At 48.4% G+C, this 27,174-nt stretch overlaps 1 protein-coding gene across 4 annotated transcripts in view; it reads left to right on the forward strand.

Moving 5' to 3' along the window:
* Positions 1 to 27,174, forward strand: part of LOC119433928 (suppressor of tumorigenicity 14 protein homolog) — a 261,357-nt gene that overhangs the window by 216,661 nt on the left and 17,522 nt on the right. For 3 of the 4 annotated variants that reach the window (XM_049659321.1, XM_049659323.1, XM_049659324.1), the window contains 7 exons: positions 1,520 to 1,603; positions 4,678 to 4,819; positions 9,063 to 9,176; positions 14,459 to 14,589; positions 16,583 to 16,683; positions 17,890 to 17,992; positions 25,864 to 26,023. In XM_049659321.1, the coding sequence (XP_049515278.1) occupies positions 1,520 to 1,603; positions 4,678 to 4,819; positions 9,063 to 9,176; positions 14,459 to 14,589; positions 16,583 to 16,683; positions 17,890 to 17,992; positions 25,864 to 26,023 (835 nt within the window). Of the gene's footprint in view, positions 1 to 1,519; positions 1,604 to 4,677; positions 4,824 to 9,062; positions 9,177 to 14,458; positions 14,590 to 16,582; positions 16,684 to 17,889; positions 17,993 to 25,863; positions 26,024 to 27,174 lie in introns of all 4 variants that reach the window. The other variant, XM_049659322.1, reaches the window with a different exon arrangement.

Here is a 27,174-nt window from a genome sequence, read left to right on the forward strand (position 1 = left end):
CAAAACTCAGTAGTGCGCGCATTTGGTTAACGTCAAATAATTTGATCGTCCATTAGAAGTATATGTCAGTTGTGCTTGAACAGTCATTCTATTCATAAAAAAGTTAATCGATCATTCGTCCAGCCCTTTTAGTTGCAGAGAAGCGAGATTAACCGAGTTCATGTGCTGTGGGGTTTGGATAGACGAAACTACTTTTGTAATGTTCCCACCGCACTGAAAATGAAGTTACACGTTTTCATGTAGCCTCATCATATACTTTTTTTTTTCAATTCTTGTCACTTATACTGCTTCTTTCTCCGAGCTGCAGTAGTGAACAAAAAGATATGATATTTTGTATTTGGGCCTCTCTGCGCTGAACTGGTCAGAATGTTAGCGTTGCGTTATGCCGGACTTCTAGGCAATACTGTAGCGTTTTTCCCAAGACATTTTATCTCCTTGACTGATTAAGCTAAATTTTCGTCGCTGACGTACCTATGCTGTATGTTGCTATTACTCATCATCAATTATCACCGCGCGATTCAATTGTCGAATGCATTGCATGTTTTTTTTTTCCCTGTATATTACGGTTATGCATGCTGTGTGTTATGTTTTTTTTTTTTTTTTTGGTAAGATAACGAAAGATAAAGCAGCAGATGTGAAGACATTACTACAGGCCTTTTTTTTTCTGCTGAATTTACCGCGGTCATCTGCACCAGTTCTGTATTCTGTATTTCATTGAAATTTTCATGCATTTCGTGCATCGTGCATAGCGTATATTTCCTTTGTATTTTGAGTATACCGTGATATACTGTATGTCAAAATTATTATTCTTTCTATTGTTGTTTCCTGCACTGCCGTGTGCCACCATGTAAAAGGAAGTGGGGACCTTTTGTCAAGCCATTGTGGCTTTTACAAAAGTACTGGCCTCTCCCCCCCTCCCACCCCCGTCAAAGGAAAATAATATTGATTGATTGATTCATTGATTGACTGAATAGCCACTTGAACACTCACTGCCATGTGTTATGTTACTCGCACTGCACAGCCCATCCATGATGCAAAAAACTTCCGCATAATAAGCATGTACCACAAGAAAAGCGTATGCACCAACCAGTGTGTGAAAATACCATTCGCGCTAGTGAGATACACTTTTTTGATAACTGGAGGCGTTATACGAGCGAAAGTATCCGCATGCTATTGCAAGTTTACTACATCGCAAGAAATTACGGACGGAAAGAAAATAGAAAACGCACGCACGCACACCTACATGCACGTAAATTCGAAATGTAGGCAGTAATGAGCACCATGAAATGAACAAAGTGGAAAGTAAATAGCTTTATGACATAGTCAATAAAAAAAATATTGTCAACCTCTGTCCATTTGGCTGCAGCAGCCCGCACCATGTCGGACGTTATCAAAGAGCAACTAATTAATAGCTTAGAAACTTGAGCAATAAAAATTTTCAGCGTAAACCACAATGTGTTTTTTTTTTTGGTCCACTGCTGCAGTTGAAACGAATCTCACCCACACGCTTCTGTCGCAGAGAATCCGCTTGGACTTCGACAACTTCGACCTGGAGACGAGCACCCAGTGCAAAGCAGACCGGGTCTTCATCGAAGAGAACGGGGTACGTGTACGCCTTCCTTCGTTCAGAGAATCGTTGTCGCGAGTTGGACGACGGGAAACGGAGCTGCTACAGGATTGAGCGCGCGCGGTTGCCGTCGCTTGCCCGTGTCGATTTCTCGATAGCCGCGGAGCAACTCCGTTCAGCAACCGCGCAACGGAACGCGCTTTGACGAAGATCAAAAGAGAGCAGCAGATTTATGAGCGTGGGAAGTTGTTCGGTTTCGGTGATTTAGTGACGTATGGGGATGCTTCTACTTTCATTTTATTGTGGCAAGCGGTGGCACCACAACATGCACGATGTTCAAATAGAACGGCCTGGTGAGCTGGATGGTTGCGCGTATGGCGTATACCGCAAGGGAAACACAAGGACGTCAGAAAGACGGCGCCACCAGCAACTGAAAGTTTACCGCACGTGATTGAAACATCATCGCGCAACGTGAAAGGAAAAAAAAAAAAAAAAACACACACACACACACACAAGCAGTCGACCACAAGACCACGGGGCCGGGCCGCTGTCAAGAAAGGTTTTTTTTTTTGACGGTGAGACAGACGGACGGCTAAAGCAATCATCACCAGCTCTCCAGCTTCTATAATGTCTCTCGTCAGCTGATCAGAAATCGCCGAGAGCTCGTAGGGCTATACTAGTCCAGGTACAACCAAATCAGGAAGGCCCACTAAGCTTCAACAAAGTCACTTCCCCACCAGAACAGGAATTGGCCTCCCTGGTGCAGTATTCGGCCACTACCTCCCTCATGACTCTTACAATTAACCCATGGCCCGCAGTCCCCAGCGGCTGCGGAGCACCTGACCAAGGCGGCGGTCAGACCTGCGACGCGGCAGAGGGTGCTAAGAATCTCTGGGTCCTGAGAGGCCGCCACTGGAAACTGAACCTGGCAACGTTCAACACGCGCACCCTATCGAGTGAGGCTAGTTTAGCGGGGCTATTTGAAGAATTATCAGGCACTGCGTGGGATATTATTGGCCTTAGTGAGGTTAGAAGAACTGGTGAGGCTTATACAGTGCTGACTCACGGTCACGTCCTCTGCTACAGAGGTCTTCCACGTAAGAGAGAATTCGGGGTAGGATTTCTAGTCCATAACAACATAGCGGGCAACATTGATGAATTCTACAGCATTAATGAGAGGGTAGCAGTCCTCGTAATAAAGCTGAATAGAAGGTACAAAATGAAGGTAGTACAAGTCTACGCCCCAACCTCCAGTCACGATGATGAAGAAATAGAACAGTTTTATGAAGATGTTGAATTAGCAATGAGAAAGGTGCAAACTCAGTATACTGTAGTCATGGGCGACTTCAATGCACAAGTGAAAAAAAAAAAAAGCAGGCGGGTGAGCAAGCAATTGGCAACTACGGCATTGATTCTAGGAACACTAGAGGAGAGATTTTGATAGAATTCGCGGAAAGTAATAGCTAGGCCCCGAATAATGAATACCTTCTTCAGGAAGCGCAGCAACAGGAAGTGGACCTGGAAAAGCCCAAATGGAAAAATAAGGAATGAAATAGATTTCATACTCTCTGCCGATCCCAGTATAGTGCAGGATGTAGAAGTGTTAGAGTAAACAGAGAAAAAATAAAATTAGTCAAGAAGAAACAGGCCAACCTAGACGTAGTAAGAGTAAAAGCAGACCAATTCAGGCTGGTGTTCGCAAACAAATGTGCAGCTTTAGAACAGGAAGATGAAGATAACACAGAGGTAATGAATGAAACCGTAACTAGGCTGATCTCAGAAGCAGCAATTGAAGTGAGAGGTAAGGCACCAAGGCTCTCTCAAGTAACAAAGGACCTAATAAAGAAACGGCAAAACATAAAAGTGTCAAACTCGAGAGATCAGGTAGAATTCGCTGAATTGTCGAAACTGATCAACAAGAAGAAAGTAAGTGATATCCGAAATTATAACGTGGAAAAGATTGAGGAAGCAGTAAAATATGGACGCAGCATGAAATCAGTGAAAGCAAAACTTGGCATAGGACAAACCAAGATATATGCACTGAAAGATAAGCAGGGTAATATCATCAGCAATTTCGATGGCATAGCTAGTAAAAGCAGCGGAAGAATTCTATACTGACCTGTACAGTTCCAGTCGCCCAATCTCCAATAACTGGAGATTGGTAGGCTCCAACGCTGGCTGCCAGCGCGGTGAACCAGCTTAAGCAGTAGGCACGGACGCCTTATTTGGTGATATCTGTGTCTGAAGGTACGTCGGACGTACGCGAATCCCACAAGCTAAAGGTACAAAGGTAGAGCCAGAGAGAGTAAACATTTTGTTACAAAAAATGGTAGTAAGAGTACCAGTCGTGGCGGATTATACCTTTCTCGCGCCTTACGGCGCTCTACCTTCAAAACAACATCACTGATTTTCCCAGGGGAGCAGTAGGAGCCGTAGTAGAGACTGCTCTCTTGGAGCAGTATCCTCGCTCGTGCCAGGCTTTTCGTATGCTGAAGGACGTTTATTTAACTCAAAGGGGACCATTAACAAATGCTTTTGAAAAGTCACCGAGAGCAGCATACAAAAAGGCTGGCACGAGTGAAGATCCGGAAGGCCCGCTCTCTACTACGGCCGCTACTGCTCCCCCGGGAAAATCAGTGATGTCGTTTTGAAGGTAGAGCGCCGTAAGGCGCGAATGGCTGACTCGGCACCGCAGGCGCGAGAAAGTCGGTACCCTTAGCTTCTGGGTTTCGCGTACGGCCGCCGTACCTTTAGATCACCAAAAACCAACGCAAACAAAATGAGCAAGGAAGCGTCTCCTCCGTAGTACCTATGGCAAAGTCAGACATTCAAGGAGCAAGTGCCCCCAGCTTTTCTCTCACGCACCCGCTCGTACTCGCGCCTGCGCACTGGCGATTCGTGAGACACTGGTGATGGCCAAATGGTTGAATTACAAGCGGCTGCTTGCGAACGCACCTCTCAAATCGCGTGCTGCTCGTACATCACTCAACGTTACTATATGGCGATGCGCAAGGCATGCGTCTGCGCAAAGACATGGCCGCCCGATGGCTTATACGAAGGAAAGGACCAACCTCAGTGGCGACTATACGGATGATCGTCTTCTTCCGCAGACGAGGACCAGGACGCTGTGCTCGAGCTCGCCACCGCAGCCATACCTGAGCGATTCGCCAGCAGTCACGGTGTTCCTCGAAACGGACAAGATGAAAAGCAGCCGCGGCTTCCTCATCCGCTTCGCCGCCACCAACAGCCGCGGTGAGTCTCGAAAAATGCTCGAGAAGGAAGACTGCAGCGATGTCACCCCGCTGGAACGTGCTCATCCCGTCCTGTCAGTGAAAGAACTCGGGCGAATTGAGGCATGACGTAATGCACCGAGCACTTGAAATTCATGTGGGCATGCTTCGTGAAACTCGACAAATGGGTTCACCAACAAATTACTCGCTACACATATGCTATAGGTGACAGTTGCCCCCATAAATAATCGTGCACTGCCAGGCACATTGCAGGACGCGTGCCATTATTTTCTTTATTTTCGCTCTTTTACACAAGTTACTGCGCCACCTATGCCAGTGAACAGGCAGATTCTGAGAAACACTGTGTGCGTATAACATGGGATACTGAAACGAGATCAGCCAACGAATCGAATGACCGTTGCTCGCCCTCGTCACGTCTGTTGCTTTGATGGGAAACAAAGTGGCATTCCCTAAAGTAAAGAAGAGTTCTCGATACCTAGATGTAGGAGGGTTAGAAAATAAATTAAAAGGAACACTTATTGTGCAACCTTTGGGAATCGCGACCACACACATATCCAGTGCAACTACCCCCCCTTTCGCAGGAGCTCATTCGCCTACACACGAACTTTTCTGTGCGTTTTATGTTGTGAAACAACTGTTTAATTCGAGCGCGGTCACCATCGGTTGCTCTTCGAGGGCCCTCGAACTGGGAACTGCAATCGAAGCTCTGGATGCGCTCGCTCCCACTGCCTCGTGTGCAAAGTCTAAATGCCTGTGCAAGCATATCGAGACCACGTTATTTTACACCGATAATTTTAAGGTTATTTCGCAACTCGGGAGGATGGTTTGGTGACTCCCGCAACACTTTGTCTATTATTGCGACAGCAATTATGGGGGCACTCCAGGCAAATTTCCATCGTCGGTGTGTTCCGCATAAGTGCGATAACATCGCGGCCGCGCGCCGTATGCGAGCGAAAGCTTGCAAGGGTGAGCCGAGAAGGATGGTAGCTTGGTGCCGCGATGTCTTCTCGCAAGGGAGGAAGGCGGGGAGGGGGAGATGTGCGCACGCTAGGAGAGAGGGCTCTGACCGCGACCTGCGCTGGGTTCGAAGGGTAGCCGACCGCAGACAGCCGATGGCTTCTTGTGTGCTGTGATCTCGCGCGCCTACTTCGCTTTAAAGCACGGCACGAAAGGGAATTCGCTCGTCGCGGCGGCCGCTCTTCATCACGCCAGCGTTCTGACAGCGAGTGTCCGCGGTAGTCCAGTGATGTGTGTTCGTGTTTGCCGGTGCGCGCGTGACACCATGTTTGTTAATTTAGTTAGTATGCGAATGTTTACAACAGTTTATGTAGCTGATAAAACGATTAATCTTGCATCGCATAGCTATATAATAATGTGCTATCGCAATCAATGCTTTGCCTGTCGAGCGAAGCTGTGACTTTTTGTACCGACTTCACCAATTGCTCCATATCTTTTTACCAACACGCCATACTCGAACACACGCATTCTATCCCAATACAAACTGTTCACCCGTTACTCGCAGCAGTCCTTTTACGGTAAGTGGTTTCGCCTCCTTTCAAACATGGAGGCAATTAGTACGATTCTGCCATTACGCTGCCGCACAAAAAGACTGAAATTTCGCCAGCATTTTCTCGAAGGTAGGCAGTCCATTCGCACAAGTGTTCTATACACGACACATCTTGCAGTCCTCCTTTCGGGAATGGGATAAGCAATTACCCAAACGCTTAACTTCCCCACTACGAGCCTAATTGTCACACTTGTAACTGTGCGCACGCATCACTTTTGTGAACCCATCCACATTATCACCAATTTAAGATAGCTTTGCGCTCGTCTGTGTTTACGCGTGAACGTTTGCACGCTTACGCCTCCTTCGTTTCCGGGTGCTCTTTAGTCACAATAACAAATTAACTCTAAATAGGCGTTAAGACAACCGTAATCAACGAAATGATCGGCTGCCCATGGTATTTTAGATGACTAGACATGTCGGTGATGCATTCTTCGTAGCAGTACCTGCTACAGACAGCACATATGAACGTATAGAAAAATACGAGAAGGAATATAGGGCAGAGTTGGAGTCAGTCCTGCTCCTTCTTGGTTTGCTGTCTGTAGCACGGCTATACGAGGAATACATCAGAATGTCTGCAGCAAACATTACTGGTGGGTTGGTTGGTGCAGCATGATTTACTGCGCATGTAAATCCAACACACATGGATTGCGCAAACTGTCGACTGATTTTCATGTATGCTTCGCCGCCTTCGCGTCAAGATACATACAGAAAGTGACGGAGAACGCATTATATTCAGATGATTGGCACATCATTCTCAATCGCTTGATTCCTTGCCGCAGACAATGTCCGCCGCTTTTGAAATGCGCAACCTCCGACAGGGCCGAACTTATTCAGCAGGAATGTCCTTCCACGGGCCCACGATCCAGTTTTGTTTCAAGTGGTAAATCCTTGGGAGCCTTTCCCTGCTTATAATTGACGTTGATGCATGCACACTACGAGTTTGCGTAGATGGTCTCAAGCTTGTTGAGCGGGATATAAAGAGAGAGAGAGAAAGAAAACAACTTATATGATATAGGTAGGGGTGGGCGAATATTCCAAATTTCGAATAAGAATCGAATATTACGCTGTAACTCTTCGTATTCGTATTCGAAAATTAAGTATTCGGTACTTTCTGACATTGAAAGTATCCTAGTATTTCGCAACAACTGACTGTTAAAGTCTGGTTACTGTTCTCCGTCTGCTAAACAAAGTATCGCAAATTATCAGAAGTGAAACAAAGGCAAACGTTTTCGAAGCAGCGCAGAAATAAAATGACTAACACAAGCTTTGTTTTCGGTTTCGCAGCTCAATAAGCCTACTTGAGAACAGGCGATTTTAGCTTGTGGTCGATCACTTAGTGCTTCTTGCAGTCTAGTCATGTAGCAGTTTTATACTATTTTACTATACTTTTTTACTTACTATACTATACTTTTAATATACAATATTTTATACTTTACTTTTTCTTACGCTACAACCACTGTGTTTTGTTTTTTTTTTTTGTTTTCGTGCAGAGGGCCTTTTTCCATGTGTCTACTGCACAAAAGCCCTTCAGCAACCTTTTTTTATTTGTTCGTGCCGCGACTTCTGATCCTTTTTTATTTTTGGAACAACCGTTTATTTGGCGTTTTAACAGCGGAGCTGTTTAAGCCGGCCATTATTCGGTTAGCCGTCCACAAAAAGTGTGGGCCGACCCTGGCAGTAGTGCAGAAAGGGTCCAAGCGCAATGGCGCATACCCCTGTGAACTAGCGAAGCTGAGCCTGGCAAAGTCTAGCTAAGCATGGTTGGGACTACTTAAGCGTAGTCAGTCATCGATAGCCAATCAATAGCTAATCGATAATCGATCAAATATCAACAAATTCCGGAAAATGCTGGGGATGACTTGGTAGTGCTTAGCCTAGCCCAAAAGCGAGGACTATAGCTAGGTGCCCATCAGCTCCGCTGTCTCTTTAGCATTGCGCCTCCAGTGCAAGCTACGCTAAATTTTTGGAAAGCTGGTCACGCGGCACTCATTCATTCTTGAAAAGGGTGTTTGCAACCTGGCTCTAATGTTGAGAGGCCATTCGTGCAGTTATTTTAATAACAATTAGTGATGTTTATAAAACGGATCGTAATTGTCCGTAATAATTAGCTTTATTTTTTTCACTAGTCAGTGAAACCTAACTATAGCGAAATAAACATTCCTGCTGTAAATGTATGCATTTACAAAGGGCCGACTTCTCTTGCTCAATGGCTTTCGTTTTTCTTATCTCCTCATTATGCAGAATACTTGAGTCCAGCTGCAAGACTACTCACGCTATTCTTCTTTCGCTCCCGATTCTCTGACGTCCCCCAACATTTATATGTTCCACTGCACTATGTATGATTGTTCAGCGGCCACCTACTCTGCGCGTTTCATCCCTGCCCAATTATGCTTGTTACCTAATTTCATTATGCACGTTATATCTAATCGCATATGCGCTCTAATCCATGCTGCCCTCTACTTGGCATTACTGCAGTCGCTGTGTACTGAGCGTGCTTTGAGTTCCCTTGTACTCAGCCCTTAGACCATGCTGAAACGCACGGACAGAGCCCAAAGTCAGGTTGTAGAATGCGTCACGCCCACAATACTGTGACCAACGCAAGCCCAGTATATGAGCAAATAGTGTCTAGCTATCGATGCAGCGCCCCTCTTAATCGCCCCCCTCTCTCCCTCCAAAGACCTGTGCAGGAACCCCGGCCAGTTCCAGTGCAGCAACGTGGCCTGCATTGCGACGGCGCGCGTGTGCGACGGACGGTTCGACTGCGCCGACGGCTCCGACGAACAGCACTGCCGTAAGCGCACATCGGGAAGGCGCTTCGCTGCTATGCGGGATCGAGACGCTGCTCGGCTGAAGTGTCGGCCTGTATTTATTATTATTATTATTATTATTATTATTATTATTATTATTATTATTATTATTATTATTATTATTATTATTATTATTATTATTATTATTATTAATTACTTGCATTGTGGGCTTACAATGGCGACTTGGTTAGCTAGTGAGAAGTGTTTAATAAAAGTTAGATCCTCGTTCAAGCTTCGGAATATGTTTTTTTTTTTGCTTTACGTCGTCATCACAAAACACAAAGTCGTTAACTAGGCACGCGCTGAGCTTGGTATGAAAGAAATGTGCACGAAGGGTCCCTCGTTACATTTGGACATCGGTGAGTAGACCTTGCGGCGGCGATAGTGGTTGCAAAATATTACACCGATGCAGTCCGCGAAAACAGGGATCATGTGTCAGCAGATGTTGCAGTAACTTTCTTACTTTCATTTTCTTCATTCCAATAAAAAAAAACACTGCTACTACTGCAACACGAGGATTCCCGTGTAACGATGAGCGTGCGAAATGCCGCCATGAGGAAAGCGCCGCGATGCAGGAAGGGATAAAGAATGGAGGCGAGGACGTGACGTAAATGTCACGTGACGCTTCGTCTCTTCTACGGCAACAAATGACGCTAGCGCGAGAGGAGGCGGAAGAGGAAAACAGCGGTCGCACTGTAAAATAAGCATAGCTTTTTTTTTTTTCTGTAACGCCTAGATATTTCATCATTCATATCTGTAACAGTAGATACTTTAAGTCCCATTTACAAGATACTTATTTCATTTCACCTTATTTTCCTCAAAAGAAAAAAAAAAATAACAGTATTTTCACCTCCCGATTCATGGCCGATCCCCCAGAGTGGGTTACGTCATTTCACCAGGGAACAAGAAGAGAAAGCCTGATCTCATCCTCAGACAACGCAGTTTTTAATATACTGGAAACATTAATCCCTTCGACCTTACGTCTTGTGCGCTTGATGTGGGTACCAGGGGCGCGATCTTGTACGCGTTCCAAAATGAAACGGAGGCGGTCCGTTCCATCGAGCCGCACACGATTGGTCAATTTGATCGTCGCGGTTCAAATTGACCAATCGTGTGCGGCTCGATGGAACGGACTGCCTCCGTTTCATTTTGGAACGCGTACAAGATCGCGCCCCAGGTCACCGTGGTTTGTATTTAAATGAAATGGCGGACACATTTGCGCGTACATCTCTAGATGGACCAGTCATGCCTGTTCTGCTGACTTCTGCTTATATCACCGCGGATATATTTAGAATTTTTTTAAAATTTTTAGATACTCTGCAAAACAGACATTCCAAACAACAGACATTAATCATTGCTTTTCCCTTGGGACAATCAATGGCGTCCCATACGTAAATTGGAAATCGCTCTCACAAAATTACGATGCCGTATTCCATCATTACATATTTATTTACACAGGTCTTGTCTGGCGCTGTCCCTTGCTTGTCATATCTGCAAAGAGCCTGAAGCCGCTGAGTGTTATTTATTAATCTGCCATCGACTTGCAATCGAGAGAAAAAAAGTACTTGGAAATTCCATTCCGAAAATTAGGTATTGCTTCAAACACTGAAAACATTCTCTCCTTTGGGGAATTTAGATTGGGTTTTAGCCACAGGAAGGTTTGCATGGTCGTCTGTGAGTTCCTTTGTGACTCAAGGAGAATACCTGGTTAATTTACCGATTTTAACGAGACAGCGTTAAAGGCCCCGTGTCGCAGAAAATACGGCGTAGGCGCCGACGTCTGCGGCCCAAAACATAATCCCGAACCACCCCGACCATGAAGGCCCTCCGCGTGGCGCAGAGGCGTTGGTGAACTAATTGAATTTCTTAAGGTAAAATGCGTCAGAAAAATCGTAAAGCCACCACCTACAGACGTCGGATTTTAATATACGAGAAAACATCTTACGCTGCAACTCAAACGCCTTTTCCAGCATTTCATACAGTGGCGCGCCGCGGTCGGGGTTCCTTGCAAAAACACCATCCAGATGGCGCTCGCCTCCTCGGCAGCCGCGCGCGGAGTTTGAGAAAAGTTGCCGGGAAGCCTGACATTTTTAGCAGCCAGGGATATTTGAATGCTATCGCGTTCCACTCGGCGAAGCTTAAGCGTCCCCAAAATATTTTTCTTTAATATTTCACAATATTTCAATTTTAAATTTATTAATATTTATTACCCTATCCCTCGCATAGATGACGCCATTGACAGTCTACAAGGCGCAGAATTATTTTCATCTTTAGATCTGCGCTCAGGGTATTGGCAAGTACCCATGGCAGACGCCGATCGGCCAAAGACAGCTTTTGTAACACCCAACGGCTTATACGAATTTAACGTGATGCATTTGGGCTTTGTAATGCGCCCGCAACTTTTGAGAGCATGATGGACACAGTTCTGCGCGGCTTCAAGTGGCACACATACTTGTGCTATCTTGACGACGTTGTTGTTTTTGCGCCGGACTTCACAACACACCTTCAATGCCTACGGTGTGTTTTGACGTGCTTAACAAACGCTGGCCTACATCTAAACCTAAATAAGTGCCGATTTGCAGCTCGGCAGCTTACAATCCTCGGTTACGTCGTATCCAAGGATGGGATACTCCCCGATCCAGCCAAACTTCGGGCCGTCGCCGAATTCCCTAAGCCAACGTCCGTCAAAGAATTGCGCAGTTTCATCGGTCTGTGTTCTTACTTCAGACGCTTTATTCACAATTTCGCTGCCGTCATCTCACCCCTGGCGAAACTTCTGACACGCAACGGGCCCCTTACTTCGTGGTCGTCCAGTGCGACGAGGCCTTCACAAAGCTCCGCCATCTGCTTACGTCTCTGCCAATTTTGCGCCAGTACGACCCGACACCTCCTACTGAGGTGCGCACAGATGCCAGCGGCGTCGCCCAACGCAAACAAGGGTTTCCTGAATATGTCGTCGCTTATGCAAGTCGTACGCTTACGAAAGCTGAGACAAATTACACTGTGACAGAAAAAGAATGATTGGCCATCATCTGGGCTCTGACTAAGTTCCGGCCTTGTTTATATGGCCGTCCATTTGACGTAGTCACGGACCACCATGCACTATGTTGGCTGTCGTCCTTGAAGGCCATCTTGCACTTCGCCTGCAGGGCTACGATGGCCGGGTGCTGTACCGCAACGGACGCCAGCATTCTGACGCCCTTGCCTGAAAATGCCTGCTCCCCACTATCCGAGATTATTGTTTCTTCGCTCGACCTGAGCAACGCAAGGACCATTCTATTGCCTCCCTTATAGACTTGCTTTCTGGTTCCGAGATTATTGTTTCTTCGTTCGACCTTCTGAGCAACGCAAGGACCATTGGATCGCCTCCCTTATAGACTTGCTTTCTGGTTCGTCGGTACAACCAAGCACTCGCACGTTGCGTCGCCAAGCACGTCATTTTGCCATTCGCGACAACCTGCTTCACCGACGCAATTACGTATAACCCCGACGGGCGCCAGTGGTTGTTAGTGGTACCCCGGAGTCTGCGTTCCAAAGTATGCGCAGCTTTCCATGCTGATCCACAGTGTGCGCACTCCGGAGTTTTCAAGACTTACCAGCGCCTTCAACAGCGGTATTACTCGCGCGGGATGTACAGCTACGTTCTCAAGTTCGTTCGCTCTTGTCCCGATTGCCAGCGCCGGAAATCTTCGCCACGCCTTTCGCCTTTACCTTAGCCTACGTCCGGCCGTTTGGACGCGTCGGCATCGACTTGTATGGGCCCCTTCCTCTGATGTCGGCTGGAAATCGCTGGGCCATTGTGGCCGTCGACCGCCTGACGCGATACGCCGAAACGGCCGCCCTACCGGCAGCTACAGCGCGCGATGTTGCCTCCTTCCTGCTTCGACGCTTCAGCCTGCGACATGGGCCACCCCAGGAACTACTCAGTGATCGCGGGCGTGTCTTCCTGTCCGAAGTAGTTGAAGTCATTCTCAAGGAGTGCCACGTTGTTCATCGCACAACTGCGGCGTACCACCCCCAAACCAATGGCCTTACCGAACGGTTCAACCGTACGCTCGGGGACATGCTTGCTATGTACGTCGCCTCCGACCACACTAATTGGGACGCCATTCTGCCCTTTGTAACTTACGCGGGTAACACTGCCACTCAGAGAACCACTGGCTTTTCACCTTTTTTTCTTACTGTACGGTCGGCACCCCGTCGCACACCATCTACACAATTTTACCGTACCGGCCGGATGCATCTGAATGTGCGCCCATTTCTGACGCGGCAAGACAGGCTGAAGAGTGCCGTGATCGCGTACGGGTCTTTACATCCATTGACCAGGAGCGGCAGAAGAGCACACCACTCTGCACCCACCTTCCTTCCTGGAGCGCTTGTGTAGCCTCGATTTCTTCCGCTACACCTGGTCTCTCATCCAAACTAGTGCCAAAGTATGAAAGCCCCTACCGTATTGTCGAACGCACATCTCCCGTCAACTACGTGATGAACCAGTTGAACCTTCTGCGGACATTCGCCGTCGTGGACGCGACACTGTCAACGTCGAGCGCCTCAAGACGTATACTATGACCATGTCGTAGTGGCCAGCTGTTAGGTCACCCGACAGCTCCCTTTTCGCTCCCGGGGGTGATTGTAGCGAAGGATACGAACGCCATAGTGGGTCACGCTCTCCAGCCCTTTCTAGTGGATCGATCCCTCCAGCGCTTTCCTCGAGAAACGCCGCTCGTGCTGAGAGCTCGGACCCTGAAACAACGGTCGGCCCAAACGGATGGTGTCTAATAAACGCTTTTACACCTTCAAATTCTGAACCGTTCAGAAAGACGTGGTGGGAGCATCGCTCGAAGAGAGCAACGAGGTCCTTGAGCGTATATTCATTTATGGGGGCGTGACTGGCTAAGAAGGGCGACGTGTAAAGTGACTCCGCGATTGCCCGACAACACATGCCAGGGGGCGCGCAATTTACGTTAATTATGCATAAGTTATCCTTAAGAAGGCAGGAAAGGCCCCGCCCATGCAGATGACCGAATCGCGGCAGCCGTTTGCCTACGCGACTAAAGAAATAGTCCCGCTGACGCGACCGGGCCCAGTTCGAAGCGCGGGCTGCCATGTTCTCCGTCGGCGGGTTCACCGGCCGTCCGGCTCATGACGTCACTCTGGAGTGCGCGCCCATTGGTGGAGGCATGTGCAGTTGAGGGGCCTTCTAAAGTTGTACCCGACTGTCGTTCATTTTGCTGTGTAAATGGCGATACTGTCTCTGTCATCGCAGGCGTTAACCGATGGTCACAGCAGCTGGTGAGGAACACGGAGTGCGGCAGCCCCACCGTGCAGCCGGACATCGAGGTGTCTGACCGCATCGTCGGTGGACAGGAGGCGGTGCCGCACAGCTGGCCGTGGCAGGTGTGTGCGCGCGTCTGCAGTCATGGCAAAATTCATTAGAGAAGCTGCATGTGAGAATCGACTGTACACGTCACATGTGTATCGACAGCGCACACACTAACCATTTTTGATTCTCAAAGATAAGGGAGCTTTATAACGTGTTTGGCTATAATCATGCCGTTGTCTGATTTAGAAAAGCGTGGTGATTTTCTAAAATATAAGGCTCGCCCAAATTTGACTTCCCGTCGCGTACGACTCGTCTCTGCGGAGTCAGGCTTCTTCTGGCATAATTCGTTTTTCAAGCAAATTTCGCTGCTGTACATACATAGGCTGTCCCAGCTAGAGTTAGCCAAGCAATTCAACGAAAAAAAAGTGCTAAAAAATTATGCAGACCCCACATGCGCTGTGGGGTCTGCATAATTTGTTTGCGCTGTTTGCGTTCATTTACGATATTTCGCTGTGATGCTGACGGCCTACGACAGTCGTGATGTGGTGTTAAATGTTACCTTGCGTGCATCACTTGTGCTTGTCTGCGTAGTACGGAGAACACGCAACGAGACGTGGTTGCTCGAGGCGTTGTTGTGCGCTCGGAATACTTCGCAAAGAAATTGAAAACAAACGTCTTCGCACAGCTCTCTCGTTTAAACAAACGATGCCAATATAATCACGTTTAAGCGAGCAGCGTAGACGTGTTTCCGCGAGGCCGCGTCCGCGAGAGACGCGCCCGGCGTCGAGCGACGGGAGCGGTCGCATACCAAGTCGGCTCCGTGAAAGATGGCAGTTAATTGCGGTACATCCCCCTGCAAGCCGGCGCACGGCACATTAGCCAGTATATTACGTCTGGCCGACGACGACTACGTGTTTCGTTCTGGCAAAAATCCGACCGGATCACCGGCGCATGAACCTTCCGCAAAATATTAAATATCACCGCTATCCATTTGGAACACCACGTGCCAGCAATGCACCAATCGGATATGTGAAAAAGAAGAAAAGGGAAAGTAGGTGTGTGAGTGATGAGGACGGTGGCACGGACAATGAATGGCGCTATCTCGATTTTTTTTTTAATCTATACTCCATCTGACAAGTCGTTTCCAGCGCCTTAGCCTCGCAGATCTCAAGCTTATCCTTGGCCGACTGCACCTTTTAAGGTGCATTCACACGATCGGACGGAGGAGGAATTTTCGCAGCGGATGGCGTATCACTGACGCGCGTGTCATCAAAACGTGCCGCCCTCGCCTAGTCCGGCCTCCTCCGCTCGCGGTCCGGATTGAAAATGCTCGCCGGTATTTCCATCCGTCTGTTTGGCGGCCGTCTGACCTCAATTTAGCGTAGTCAGCATCAAATCTGTTCACATCGGACGGATTGGCGTGGCTACGATGGCGTGTTGTCGGCTTGAAGCCACGTACGTTTTTGTTGTGCAGCAGTGACCGCATGTGCTTTTGTTGTGGTGCAGCGGGAAAGGAGAGTCGTGGTTGCGCGCGCATTTCTATTTACTGCAGACAGCGCAGCCCGCGTGACCTCAACATGAGTGAGGTGCACAAGAAAACGCCAAGTGACGAGGCAACCGTCACTTTTTTGGCTCTTGTCGAGGGATTCACAGCGCTATGGAATATAGAGCACGCCGATTATACAAACGCGCAGCTGCTAAGCGTTGGAGTCGAGAGTAAGCACGCGGATTCTGCAAACGGCGCTCCGACTGTGGGAATGCGACCTAACTCGGCTGCGCCGGATTCAAGTGATCACGTGACTGTTCGGCCCGCGGAGCAGGCGGGATTTTGCCCTTGCTGTGTATCCACCTTTAGCCATCGATGACCTGCGGCTGCAGGCGGACCACCCGACCTGCTATAATTTAAACAAATCAGACGACGGGACCATATACTTTATCGGGTTCATGTAAATGTGGCGATGTATAGCAGGATATGGTGTCGCATTGCGATTGGTATACACGGCTGCACGATACGTCCTTAACTGTTGAAGCATGGCGAGACGCACTGTGTCCTCTCCATGCATGCAGGCGAGCATCCAGATGAGGGGCTACTGGCCGGCGGCCCACTTCTGCGGAGGAGTCCTGGTGCGCAACGACCTCGTTATCACGGCCGCTCACTGCGTACAGGGGTAAGCCCAATAACGTACAATTCAATAACTATTATATCCTGCTCAATATCCTCCCGAAGAAATCTTCAACTGGGCTGTTGGAGCACTTTCGGTTTATGCTCGGTGCCAGTACACGAGTTGCGGTGTTGGCTGATTAATACAGCAACATTGAAACAACCCATCTCCCAAACAGCCGTCTCACGAACGTGGCTGTATTCCGCACGGTTTGGTTTCGCTTGAAACAGTTTTCAATAGAACGCATGAAAGGTCAGGAAGTTGTCCTATCGCTATCGTCGAGTACTCCGCTTCAAGAAGTCGGGCTTGATGAGCGAATACGTCATGTCCACCGAAGGAACTCTAACCTCTCGCCTTTATCTTAACTTATCGTCTCCGCCTTGGCACAGAATGAGGAAATGTTCCGTTTACTCTAGACTTTCCTGGCCAGCTCGCCTCCATGTGTCCACGTATACACATTCCGTTCACTGCTCTCTTTCTTTTGTCGCCTCACAATGTAAACGGCTCCTGCATATCCGAAACGTTTGTCTATGCGGCCGGCGTCTACCGTTCACGTCTTCGACCCAAATTGTGCAAGATGTCGGTAAAAGCTTGATTCCTCATTTACCCGATCGCGGATATATTCCTCTCAAGCTAGGACTTGTATCGCTGCATGGAAGAAGTAAGCTTCTCGATGGACTGAGCTATCAAAAAAGAAGAAAAATACGTGTTTACAATGATAAACCATTGCCATCTACAATGGTTTGGACAGAACAATGTCCAGCTAACTGGAAATCAGCATTTATTTACTTAATTTCAGAGTACATCTCAGGTTTTTCGTTGCCTTGATACTTTCAGGCTTGCCTCTAGCTCGCTTTTTTGTTGTGGAAAAAGTAGGAACTTTTCTTTCCCTCCTTTAAACACAAGAAAACTTGACATTTAGAGCACTAGACCTGGCTCTTCGCGGTGCACGCTGGGGGCCTGGACTTCGCAGGGCTTGTCATTTGTTTTAGTTCGGGCCAGTGGCCTTTCTGGCCGAGGCGGACTGTTCGTTTACATGACCGCCACTGCTACGATCGTCGATGCAGGGCGCGAACTTGGTGTACGGTGGACGCGCTGTACCCTAAGGATAAATACAGCAGTGACGTCTGGTGTAAAGTTCAGTGACGCTTTTCTTGAACTTTCACCCCGCCAGATCATGTATAGACGCCCTTTCGGCACTTTCCCTCGCAGGATGCGTCCCGAAAACCTGGTGCTCAAATTTGGCAGCCACGACCTCGTCCGCGACGGCGCCAGCGTCCAGACCCGGAGCGTCTTCTCCTACGCAACGCACAGTGTAAGTGACCACCCAAGTTGCCACAGATACTGATTTATCAGCAGGTCTACTAATCTTTCCTTTAAAATTTTTCGCCATAGAGCTTCCGCATCTACAGGCCTCTTCGTTAAAAGTGATAGCGAAGCCTAGCACTCTTTAAAAATTTTGTACTACTACTTCTTCAGTAGATAACTTCTAAACTACGATCAACTTTTACTTTGCGCAAGCAACGTGCGATATGTGCCTTAGTATTTTCACTTATGGACTTGGGCGCTTTTGTCGTGGTCATCGCTGTCAGGAATTGATCCCACGCCCTCGTGCATCCCAGCTAGACAACACGAAACGTCCCATTGAAGTCCCAAAAATAGCCGCACGTCCAAATGCAGATGTCCGACGGATTTCTTAGATACGTCAGTCACCAAGGTTGAAAAGAAACTCGTCATCACGGACACGATGGGGATGTGGAGTCAGCATGGAGAAACATTTCTGCAAACGCGCGCCAGAAGACGCCCTGCTGCCAGATCTCTGTGCTTGCTTCTTTATTTTCGCGATTCCAATAGGATGCTTCTAGGACGTCGTAGATTGTTCGAAGACGTCCAATTAGGATCCGTACGTCCGAACCCGAGTGCGGACCTCTATTAAGTGCTCCCAAGTGGATGTGCTGACAGGTGTGCCCGCTTGAAGGTCGCTGTACCGACGTGAGGCCATCGCCCCGATGATACCACTGTTCATATTGGCTCCCGCCGCTCAATTTTCCGTTCGTTGTCAGGCTACACGTTGCAAAAAGAGCTTTTGTATACCTGCGCAGCCTGCTGCCCAGTAATCGCAGTACTCCCCAGGACGTCCTTCTGTTCATTTTGAACAGCCATCTGTGTGATAACTTTCCAAAGACGTGGGTGTCATCCTCCTCAGATATCCGTTTCAGTGGTGACCGCAGAGAGGAGTTTCTCAAAATTAAAACTTACAAATATCAACTATGGCAGATCACAGACTATCTTCACTGGCAATTCAGTCCATGAAAAACCGGACAGCGTCTACCCTTAACCGGTCGCAAGCCGTAACCGAATTTGCGATGTTGAAGGCTGGCAAGGTTGCCTTCTAAGATGTGTCACGAGCTTCCATTGTACATTGCATGAAAATGTTGGACCACGAACCAGGGCGCGAAGAAGCGACCGCCTTTCTTGCTGCTTAACTCCTAGAACTGAACGGTTTCAATCTACGCTTCATTTTATGTGGCAGCGCTCCTCACGTCGTCGTCATGTTGTTTTGCTGCTTTATTTGGGGTCATATTTGTGAATGCATAGGAAAATTTATATATGTCACAGCTGTCGAGCCATGCCGCACAAAGTTGAATGTCGGGAATAAAGGTGCTGTGAATCATCTCAAATCAACTTTACCACAGTGCCCGACGCGACGCTGAATGCTGAATCGTCGTTAGTTTTCGGAATGCGGTTCTTGGCTGACAAAACGTTAATTTCGGGCCACTCAGGCGCGGATCCAGGGGGGATGTCCGGATGTCCTGACTCCCCCCCCCTCAGATTTCTGCATCGCCCCCTCGCTGACAGGGGAATGGCCCTGTCGCAAAAAAAAAAAAAAAAAAAGGCCACCAGCATTCTTCAAAATTATTTTTCGCGAGTACCAGTGGTATGAGCCATGTAGAAGTAAAGCTAGCTCGCTCACAAGCTTAGTTGTATTCCGTAGGGGTGTGGTGTCGCGAAGTTGCCGTAGTTATTTTTTCTCATGAACACCTTGGACCTCCTGGCGCCGGCCGTGCCTTACTCTTCCCATCGGTGGCGTCGAATGAACGAGGGGACGTGCCTTTTGCCAAGCACGCAGATGTCCGCGCGAGCGCCTTCGCAACTGATCAACTCAGTTCCCGATTGGGGTGTCATCGGTTGCCTCATTGGCTGTCATCGGTTCCGCGACCAACCTGCTTAATGAAAGAGATCTCTCGCTGAAGTGTTCATATATAAATAATAACAACTAACAGCTAAACTAAGAACTTCGCATAGGCAACTTTTTTTTTAACTGTAGCACTCAGTGTGATCACTGGTTTTGCAACGTAAAACCCCAGAAAGAAGTGTGATCACAGTTACACGTTGACAATATCCAGTACGAGCACAGTACGGTTCGTACGCTACAAGTTTTTCATTGTAACTTCGCAGTTTTATTGTCGTACATTAAGCATAGGAGGCTCAAAGCCGTCGGATCTGTTTATCTGAGTGGCCGTTCTCGCGGAGCGGGGCGAAGCCTCGAGCAGCGGCTGCGAAGTGGGGGAGCGTGACGTTAGCGGCCAACGCCAGCGCGCGGGCGTTGGCCGCTAACCACGCGTGGTTAGAGAAACGGGAGCAGATGCGCGCCTTGTGTAAAAGGATGACGTCGCGTGGGAAGCAGAACATGTAGACGCTGGCTCGCGCTCTTGGCTACTACGCCACATCGTTCTTGTAGGTGGCGTCGTGAGTCTTCTTCATACGCGGTGATTCGCATATCGTAAACAACCAGGGTAGTGGTTGCCGCGTTGGAGCTCCAAAGCAAACGAAGGTGTCTCAGCCGAACACAAAGAATCTTCTTAAGGAAATCAAGATGCCCCAACAGAACTCCAAAGATGGACCCGTGCTTACGCATTTATAAGGAACCTGCGACAGATCATCCCAAATTTTATTTTAAGATCGAAACAATACAGGCTAGATATACCGGGTGTTCAAAATTAAGCTTTATGGTGTTCTTGAAATTAGGCACTGGGAGGCACGTAAAGACCACCTGGGCAAATAATTTATGTGGCCAGGGGGACACAAAGTGAGATAATAATTATTGCTGTCAGCAGCCGAATATTACCTAAAATTGAATAATTAACTATTTATCGACTGCAGTAAGTGTCTATGTTTGTATTGAAAAGTTAGAGGCAGCCGTGTTTCTACACAGTTTCACTTACTAGAATTCTTCTAGCATGTCTATTCTCCGAGATATCTAACTCCAAATTTTAATTGTTGTTCGCATGATTACGCATGCAAGAGAGTGAGGATTGGCGCAAAGCTCCTCCATGATGTGACGCGGCTGTTGGGTGCGGCGTTTAGTCTGACAACGCGGCGGAGGCATTGGCAAAGATAATAACTGTCCCCCTTCCCCTGACGGCTGGCGAAATAAAAGAAATCGAAGAACCCGTAACCGCTGTCGTAACACGCGACCGCGCAGCCTGTAAAGCTCGCGGCAGCTGCCATGCCGAGATAATGGCGCGAGCGGAGAAGCCGGAGGGCAATGCGCGTGCGTAATGGTGACTAGACGACCGGGCATGGTCATTTCCTGGGCTACGCAAATTAAGTGACTGCTGATTTCCAAGTATTGTAAGTTTTATTGAAATCAAAAGCAACAACTACACCATCAATAACAGAAACCTTTTTAGCTATGCTAACGAATATTTCATATATACTGCCGTTTTAAGTTTGATGTTGTCATGCACGAATCTCATGACAACACTTCACCCATCAGGATGTCAATGCCCTAAAAACGTTCAAAATGCCTCCCTTCCACAGCAACGCAAAGCATAAACTACTCCCGCGTCGATTCCATAACTCTTCGCAGTACGATAGTCGGATATCTCGGAGCACGAACACGCTAGAATAATTCTTCCGACCGATACTGTGTAGAAACACTACTGTCTCTAAGTTTTCAATACAAACATACCCACTTACTGCAGTCGACAAAAAAAAAATAATTGTTCAACTTAAGTGAATTCGGCTGCTCACAGCGATAAAATCTCACTTTGTGCCCACCTGGCCACATAAGTTATTAGCACAGGTGGTCTTTGCGTGCCTCCCAGTGCCTAATTTTAAGAAAACCATAAATCTTAGTTTTGAACACCCTGTATTATCAGGCACAGCCGCCAAGCACATGGCTGTATTGGGTAACGTCCTTTTCCTTTATGCTCGGAGAAACCGATACCTGGCTTCGCTATAGGGCTTCTTCCTCTTTCTGGGGTTTTACATGCCAAAACCAGTTCTGATTATGAGGCACGCCGTAGTGGAAGGCTCCGGATTAATTCTGCCAACCTGATGTTCTTAAACATGCACTACAACGCAAGCACACGGGTGTTTTTGCATTTCGCCTCCATCGAAATGCCGCCGCCGCGGCCGGAATTCGATCCCGCGATCTCGTGCTCAGCAGCGCAACACCAGAGCTGACTGAGCCACCACGGCGGGCTACAGGTGTTGCTCTAGCCGTATAAAACGCGGGTTGATCGTGAGCAGAAACGGTGCATTTCGGTAAATGAGAAAGGCTACTATCATCATCATCATCATTGACAGAAACTGACCCCCCCCCCCCCCCCCCCCTCAGAAAAAACCTGGATCCGCCCCTGGGGCCACTACTGATATGTTTACTAACAACGTAATGTCATACGTAGTAGACCATCATCAGTCTATATTTATGTCCACTGCAGGACGAAGGCCTCTCCCTGCGATCTCCAATTACCCCTGTCTTGCGCTAGCTGATCCCAACTTGCGCCTGCAAATTTCCTAACTTCATCACCTCACCTAGTTTTCTGCCGTCCTCGACTGCGCTTCCCTTCTCTTGGTATCCATTCTGTAACTCTAATGGTCTACCGGTTATCCATCCTACGCATTATATGGCCTGCCCAGCTCCATTTTTTCCCCTTAATGTCAACTAGAATATCGGCTATCCCCGTTTGCTCGCTGATCCACACCGCTCTCTTCCTGTCTCTTGACGTTAGGCGTAACATGTTTCGTTCCATCGCTCTTTGTGCGGTCCTTAAAGGGACACTAAAGGCAAATATTATTTCAACATGGACTGTTAAAATATCATAGCAGAAACCTCGAAACGGTTGTTTCGTGCCAAGAAAAGATGTATTTGAAGAGAAAATTACGTGTGAAGCGTCCGCGTACCTCTTACGCAATTCAAATCGCCCGCCCGAGCGAGGAGTGGTGACGTCATGGCCCTATAGTGACGTTGTGCCGCCGGTGGGTAAAACGGCGCCCGCAGATGGCGCTACGATTTTTTTCATTTTAACGGAAAGCGCAATCGCGCGGCCAGAAACAGAGCCAAGACAGAGCCGACGGCAGTGCAAAAACGGAAGTATGGTGGATAGCCACCACAGGGAAAGGTAAAGCGCGCGCCGAATTGTGAGCACGGTGATCGTCGACGCTCGTCGCAATGAACCAACTAGTTGACGACCCTGACAACGACACATTGGCTCGCGATGCTGGGCTCGATTTTAGTGATTTAAGCTCCGATGAGTTTGACATGCTGCTGAGGGCTCGCGCTGCCGGCGTCGTTGCCTACTACGACTGCGGCTTCGACGCCGGCTCTTCCGAGCGCGAAAGCAGCAAGGACTCCTGCAATGCGACGTCGTGCGACGAAGCTGGTCACCGCCTGGACGTGCCGTCGTGACTCTCAAGCTGCTAGCAAATTCAAGTGCGAGTTTAGCGAGCCAGCAACACCCGCGCAGTCATTGAGGAACGAAAAGCTTTTCCTCCATGAGCGCAGTACTACGCGATAACGAAACTTCTGAAACTCGAAAGCGAACGCGGCGCAGAGTCGATCGAAAACGAAACCTTTTGACCGCCCGCGTGATTATCAAGTGTAACGCCAAAAAGGAATTTTTTTCTAAGAATCTAATAGAAGTATACAAGTAGCAATTTCTTCCGTCTTATAACCCAACGAAACAATCTTTTTAATATGAGTAGTTGACTACTAGTGACATAATGTTTTTGAGGAGGGACTTCGTCATCGGGTAAGTACCGAAATGTCCCTGGGGAGTCTCTTATCATGTCCTGCATTTACCTCAATTTCTCGATTACTAAGGCTCTGTTCGCGATTATATTGACGCCTTAGACGTTCTATCACTTTAGCTTGACTTTTTATTTGACATTAGTGTCCCTTAAACTTGTTCTCGAGGTTCTTTGTTATCAACTAGAATATCGGCTATCCCTGTTTGTTTTCTGATCCACACCGCTCTCTTTCTGTCTCTTAACATTAGTCTTAAGATTTTTTCGTTCCATCGCTCTTTGTGAGGTCCTTAACTTGCTCTCGAGCTTCTTTGTTAACCTCCAAGTTTCTGCCCCATATGTTAGCACCGGTAGAATGCAGTGACTGTACACTTTTCTTTTCAACGACAGTGGTAAGCTTCCAGTCAGGATTTGGCAATGCCTGCCGTATGCATTCCAACCCAATTTTATTCTTCTCCAAATTTTTTTCTCATGATCAGGGTCCCCTGTGAGTAATTGACCTAGATAAACGTACTCCTTTACAGACTCTAGAGACTGACTGGCGGTCCTGAATTCTTGTTCCCTTGCCAGGCTATTAAACATTATCTTTGTCTTCTGCATATTCATCTTCAACCCAATTCTTACACTTTCTCGATTAAGGTCCTCAATCATTTGCTGTAATTCGTCTCCATTGTTGCTGAATAGGACAATGTCACCTGCAAACCGAAGGTTGCCGAGATATTCGCCGTTGATCCTAAGCCTTCCCAATCTAAGATCTTGAATACTTCTTCTAAGCATGCAGTGAATAGCATTGTAGAGATTGTGTCTCCTTGCCTGACCCCTTTCTTGATAGGTAACGTTCTACTTTTCTTGTGGAGAACCAAGGTAGCTGTGGAATCCTTGTAGATGTTTGCTAAGATATTCACGTATTCCTCCTGTACTCCTTGATTACGCTATGCCTATATGACTGCTGGTATCTCTACTGAATCAAATGCCTTTTCATAATCAATGAAACCCATATAGAGAGGTTGATTGTACTCCGCAGATTTCTCGATTACCTGATTGATGAGATGGATGTGATCCATCGTAGAATATCCCTTCCTGGAGCCAGCCTGTTCTCTTGGTTGGCTGAAGTCAAGTGTTGCCCTTATTCTACTGAAAATTAACTTGTTGAATATTTCTTTACAATACTGAAAGCAAGCTAATGGGTCTATAATTCTGTAATTCTATAACGTCTCACTTCTTGTGGACTAGTATAATGTTGGAGTTCTTCCAGCTTTCTGGTACACTTAGAGAAACGGCCTATAGTAGATATGCGTGTACAAAACTAAAGGTTTGGGGGGGGGGGGGGTGCCATGGGGGGGTCTTTCCAGGAGTTCGCCCAGGGCGCTTAATGGTGTAAAGCTGGCCCTGTATTTACTTGATATATTGTATAACAGGCAGTTGCGATAAAGCATTGGAGCTTTCACAAGGACTCTGCTTGACACATGAGACGCTTGGAAAGCCAGAAGTGGCCTTCCTTACTGACATGCAGCACAGCTAGTTTTTACGGTAGGGCCGGGAATTTAGTGCACAAGGAAGTGCCGGCACATTTTACTCACATTTCTGCGAGAGACTGGGCTGACCGACTTATGTTGACAGGTATTCATGACACGGCAAAAGGCGCTCAGGCGGAGAAAGTCTGCCAGCAGTCTGTTTTGTTTGCTTCTCGTCACTTGAGTGTATTCCACTCAACGCCATACGCTGTACTTCTGCCGCCTAGCCAAGTGCTGCGCGCGTCGCACGATGCTGGGCGCATCGACGTCATCGCTTCCGCGTGCGAACAGCGGCTGCCGTGCCGTGTGCGACACGAAGCCACGGCATGAGAACTCCTTCGAGCGTAGCGGACTCAGGGAAATGACGGGCACTAACTCAAAGCTGCTTGTCGCAAGAAAACAACACGGCAAGCAAGACAAGTGATTTGAGACGGCACTGTGGACCTTTAGAGCGGCGTTGCTCCAAACCATCACAGCCGCCTTTCCCTCAGATTACAGATAGTTAGAGGCACAATCACAGGGGCTTAGTTTTGATGTGTGCTTAAACAATTAAAGCTAGGCACTTGTTTACTGTGTATGCGGCCGCTTTAACGATGGCCTCGTTTGTACATACTGACACCGCTCCCTGTCCGCACAGAGATACCTGCCAGACGACATGACGCACGACGTGGCTCTGATCAAGCTTTCGCTGCCGGTGAACTACACCGCGCACGCGCGACCCGTGTGCCTGCCTGGCGCCGGACAGCAGCTGCCCGTCAACACCACCTGCTTCGCCACTGGATGGGGCAACACGCGAGGTGAGCATCGCGGGACTCCACTGTGTAGCGTTCGTACTCGACGACACAGCGCCGCATTTTCCCTTAGATCATTCACGGTCCCCTCGCAACGGGATCTTGTTCTATGCTCTTCAGTTGGTTCATTTGAATTCATTCACTTTATTCCTTTTTTATTGCGATAGCAATTATATGGACACTTCAACCGGATTTCTGCCGTCGGCGTCGCCGTCGCCGTGAGGTTCCGTTTAGATAAAATCTTTGCCGCGCGCCGTATGCCCCAGCGGAAGCGTGCGGGGAAACGCGCTATCACGGAGAGCGAACGCACTCAATCTCCCACGCGCAAGCAAGGAAGCGGAAAGCCAGCGCCGGAGGGAGCAGGGGGGGGGGGGGGGGGGGCACTTCTCTGCCAACAACCGCGCTCGTCGCTCGTCCGCACAGTCTCTTATCTCTCCCACGCGCAAGCAAGGAAGCGGTAAGCCAGCGCCGGAGGGAGCGGGGGGGGGGGGGGGGGGTGAGGGGCACACTTCTACGCTGCCAACAACCGCGCTCGTCGCTCGCCGGCCGCACTGTCTCTTATCTCCACACGGCTCTGACCTTTATGCGCCGTGCATTCGCCGCTCAGTTTCCGTTGAAGCGATAGACCGCACGTACCTTCGCCGCTGCGGGGTATCCGCTTGCTGCCAGAGTTTTGACGGTCGTTGTCTGCAGTCATTCAGTGTGATCTATTCATGTTTGTTTGTGCGCGCTCACACCACGCTTGTTCATTCAGTTAGTAATAGTCGGGCCACATTTTCCAACGCACGCTACACATGCAATGCTGCCCGGATCGGCAGTGCAGCGCTACAGGTGTGTCCCTTCGCACGCGCTGCCCACGGGAAGCGCTTCTCATCAACACCACCGTTTCACACGCGCCTTCTCGTGGTCATCGAGTCTCTCGTCATGTCGGTCTACTTACGCCGCAGCACACCTCCTTACTTAATCAGCTCATGTTTACTACAATTCATATTGCTACCAAAGCCGCTCACCTTACTTCGTATGACATTGCTGTGTTGCTATCGCATTCATTGCTTCGCCCGTAGGGCGAAACTGTGACATTTTTTTTGCAAAGCACTTATGATTTCGTCCATGAAGGCAGATCAAGTGGTGAAAGTGGTAGAACGTAAGGCACGTGG

This window comes from Dermacentor silvarum, chromosome 11, assembly GCF_013339745.2.
Source record: "Dermacentor silvarum isolate Dsil-2018 chromosome 11, BIME_Dsil_1.4, whole genome shotgun sequence".
Taxonomy (NCBI): Eukaryota; Metazoa; Arthropoda; class Arachnida; order Ixodida; family Ixodidae; genus Dermacentor; species Dermacentor silvarum.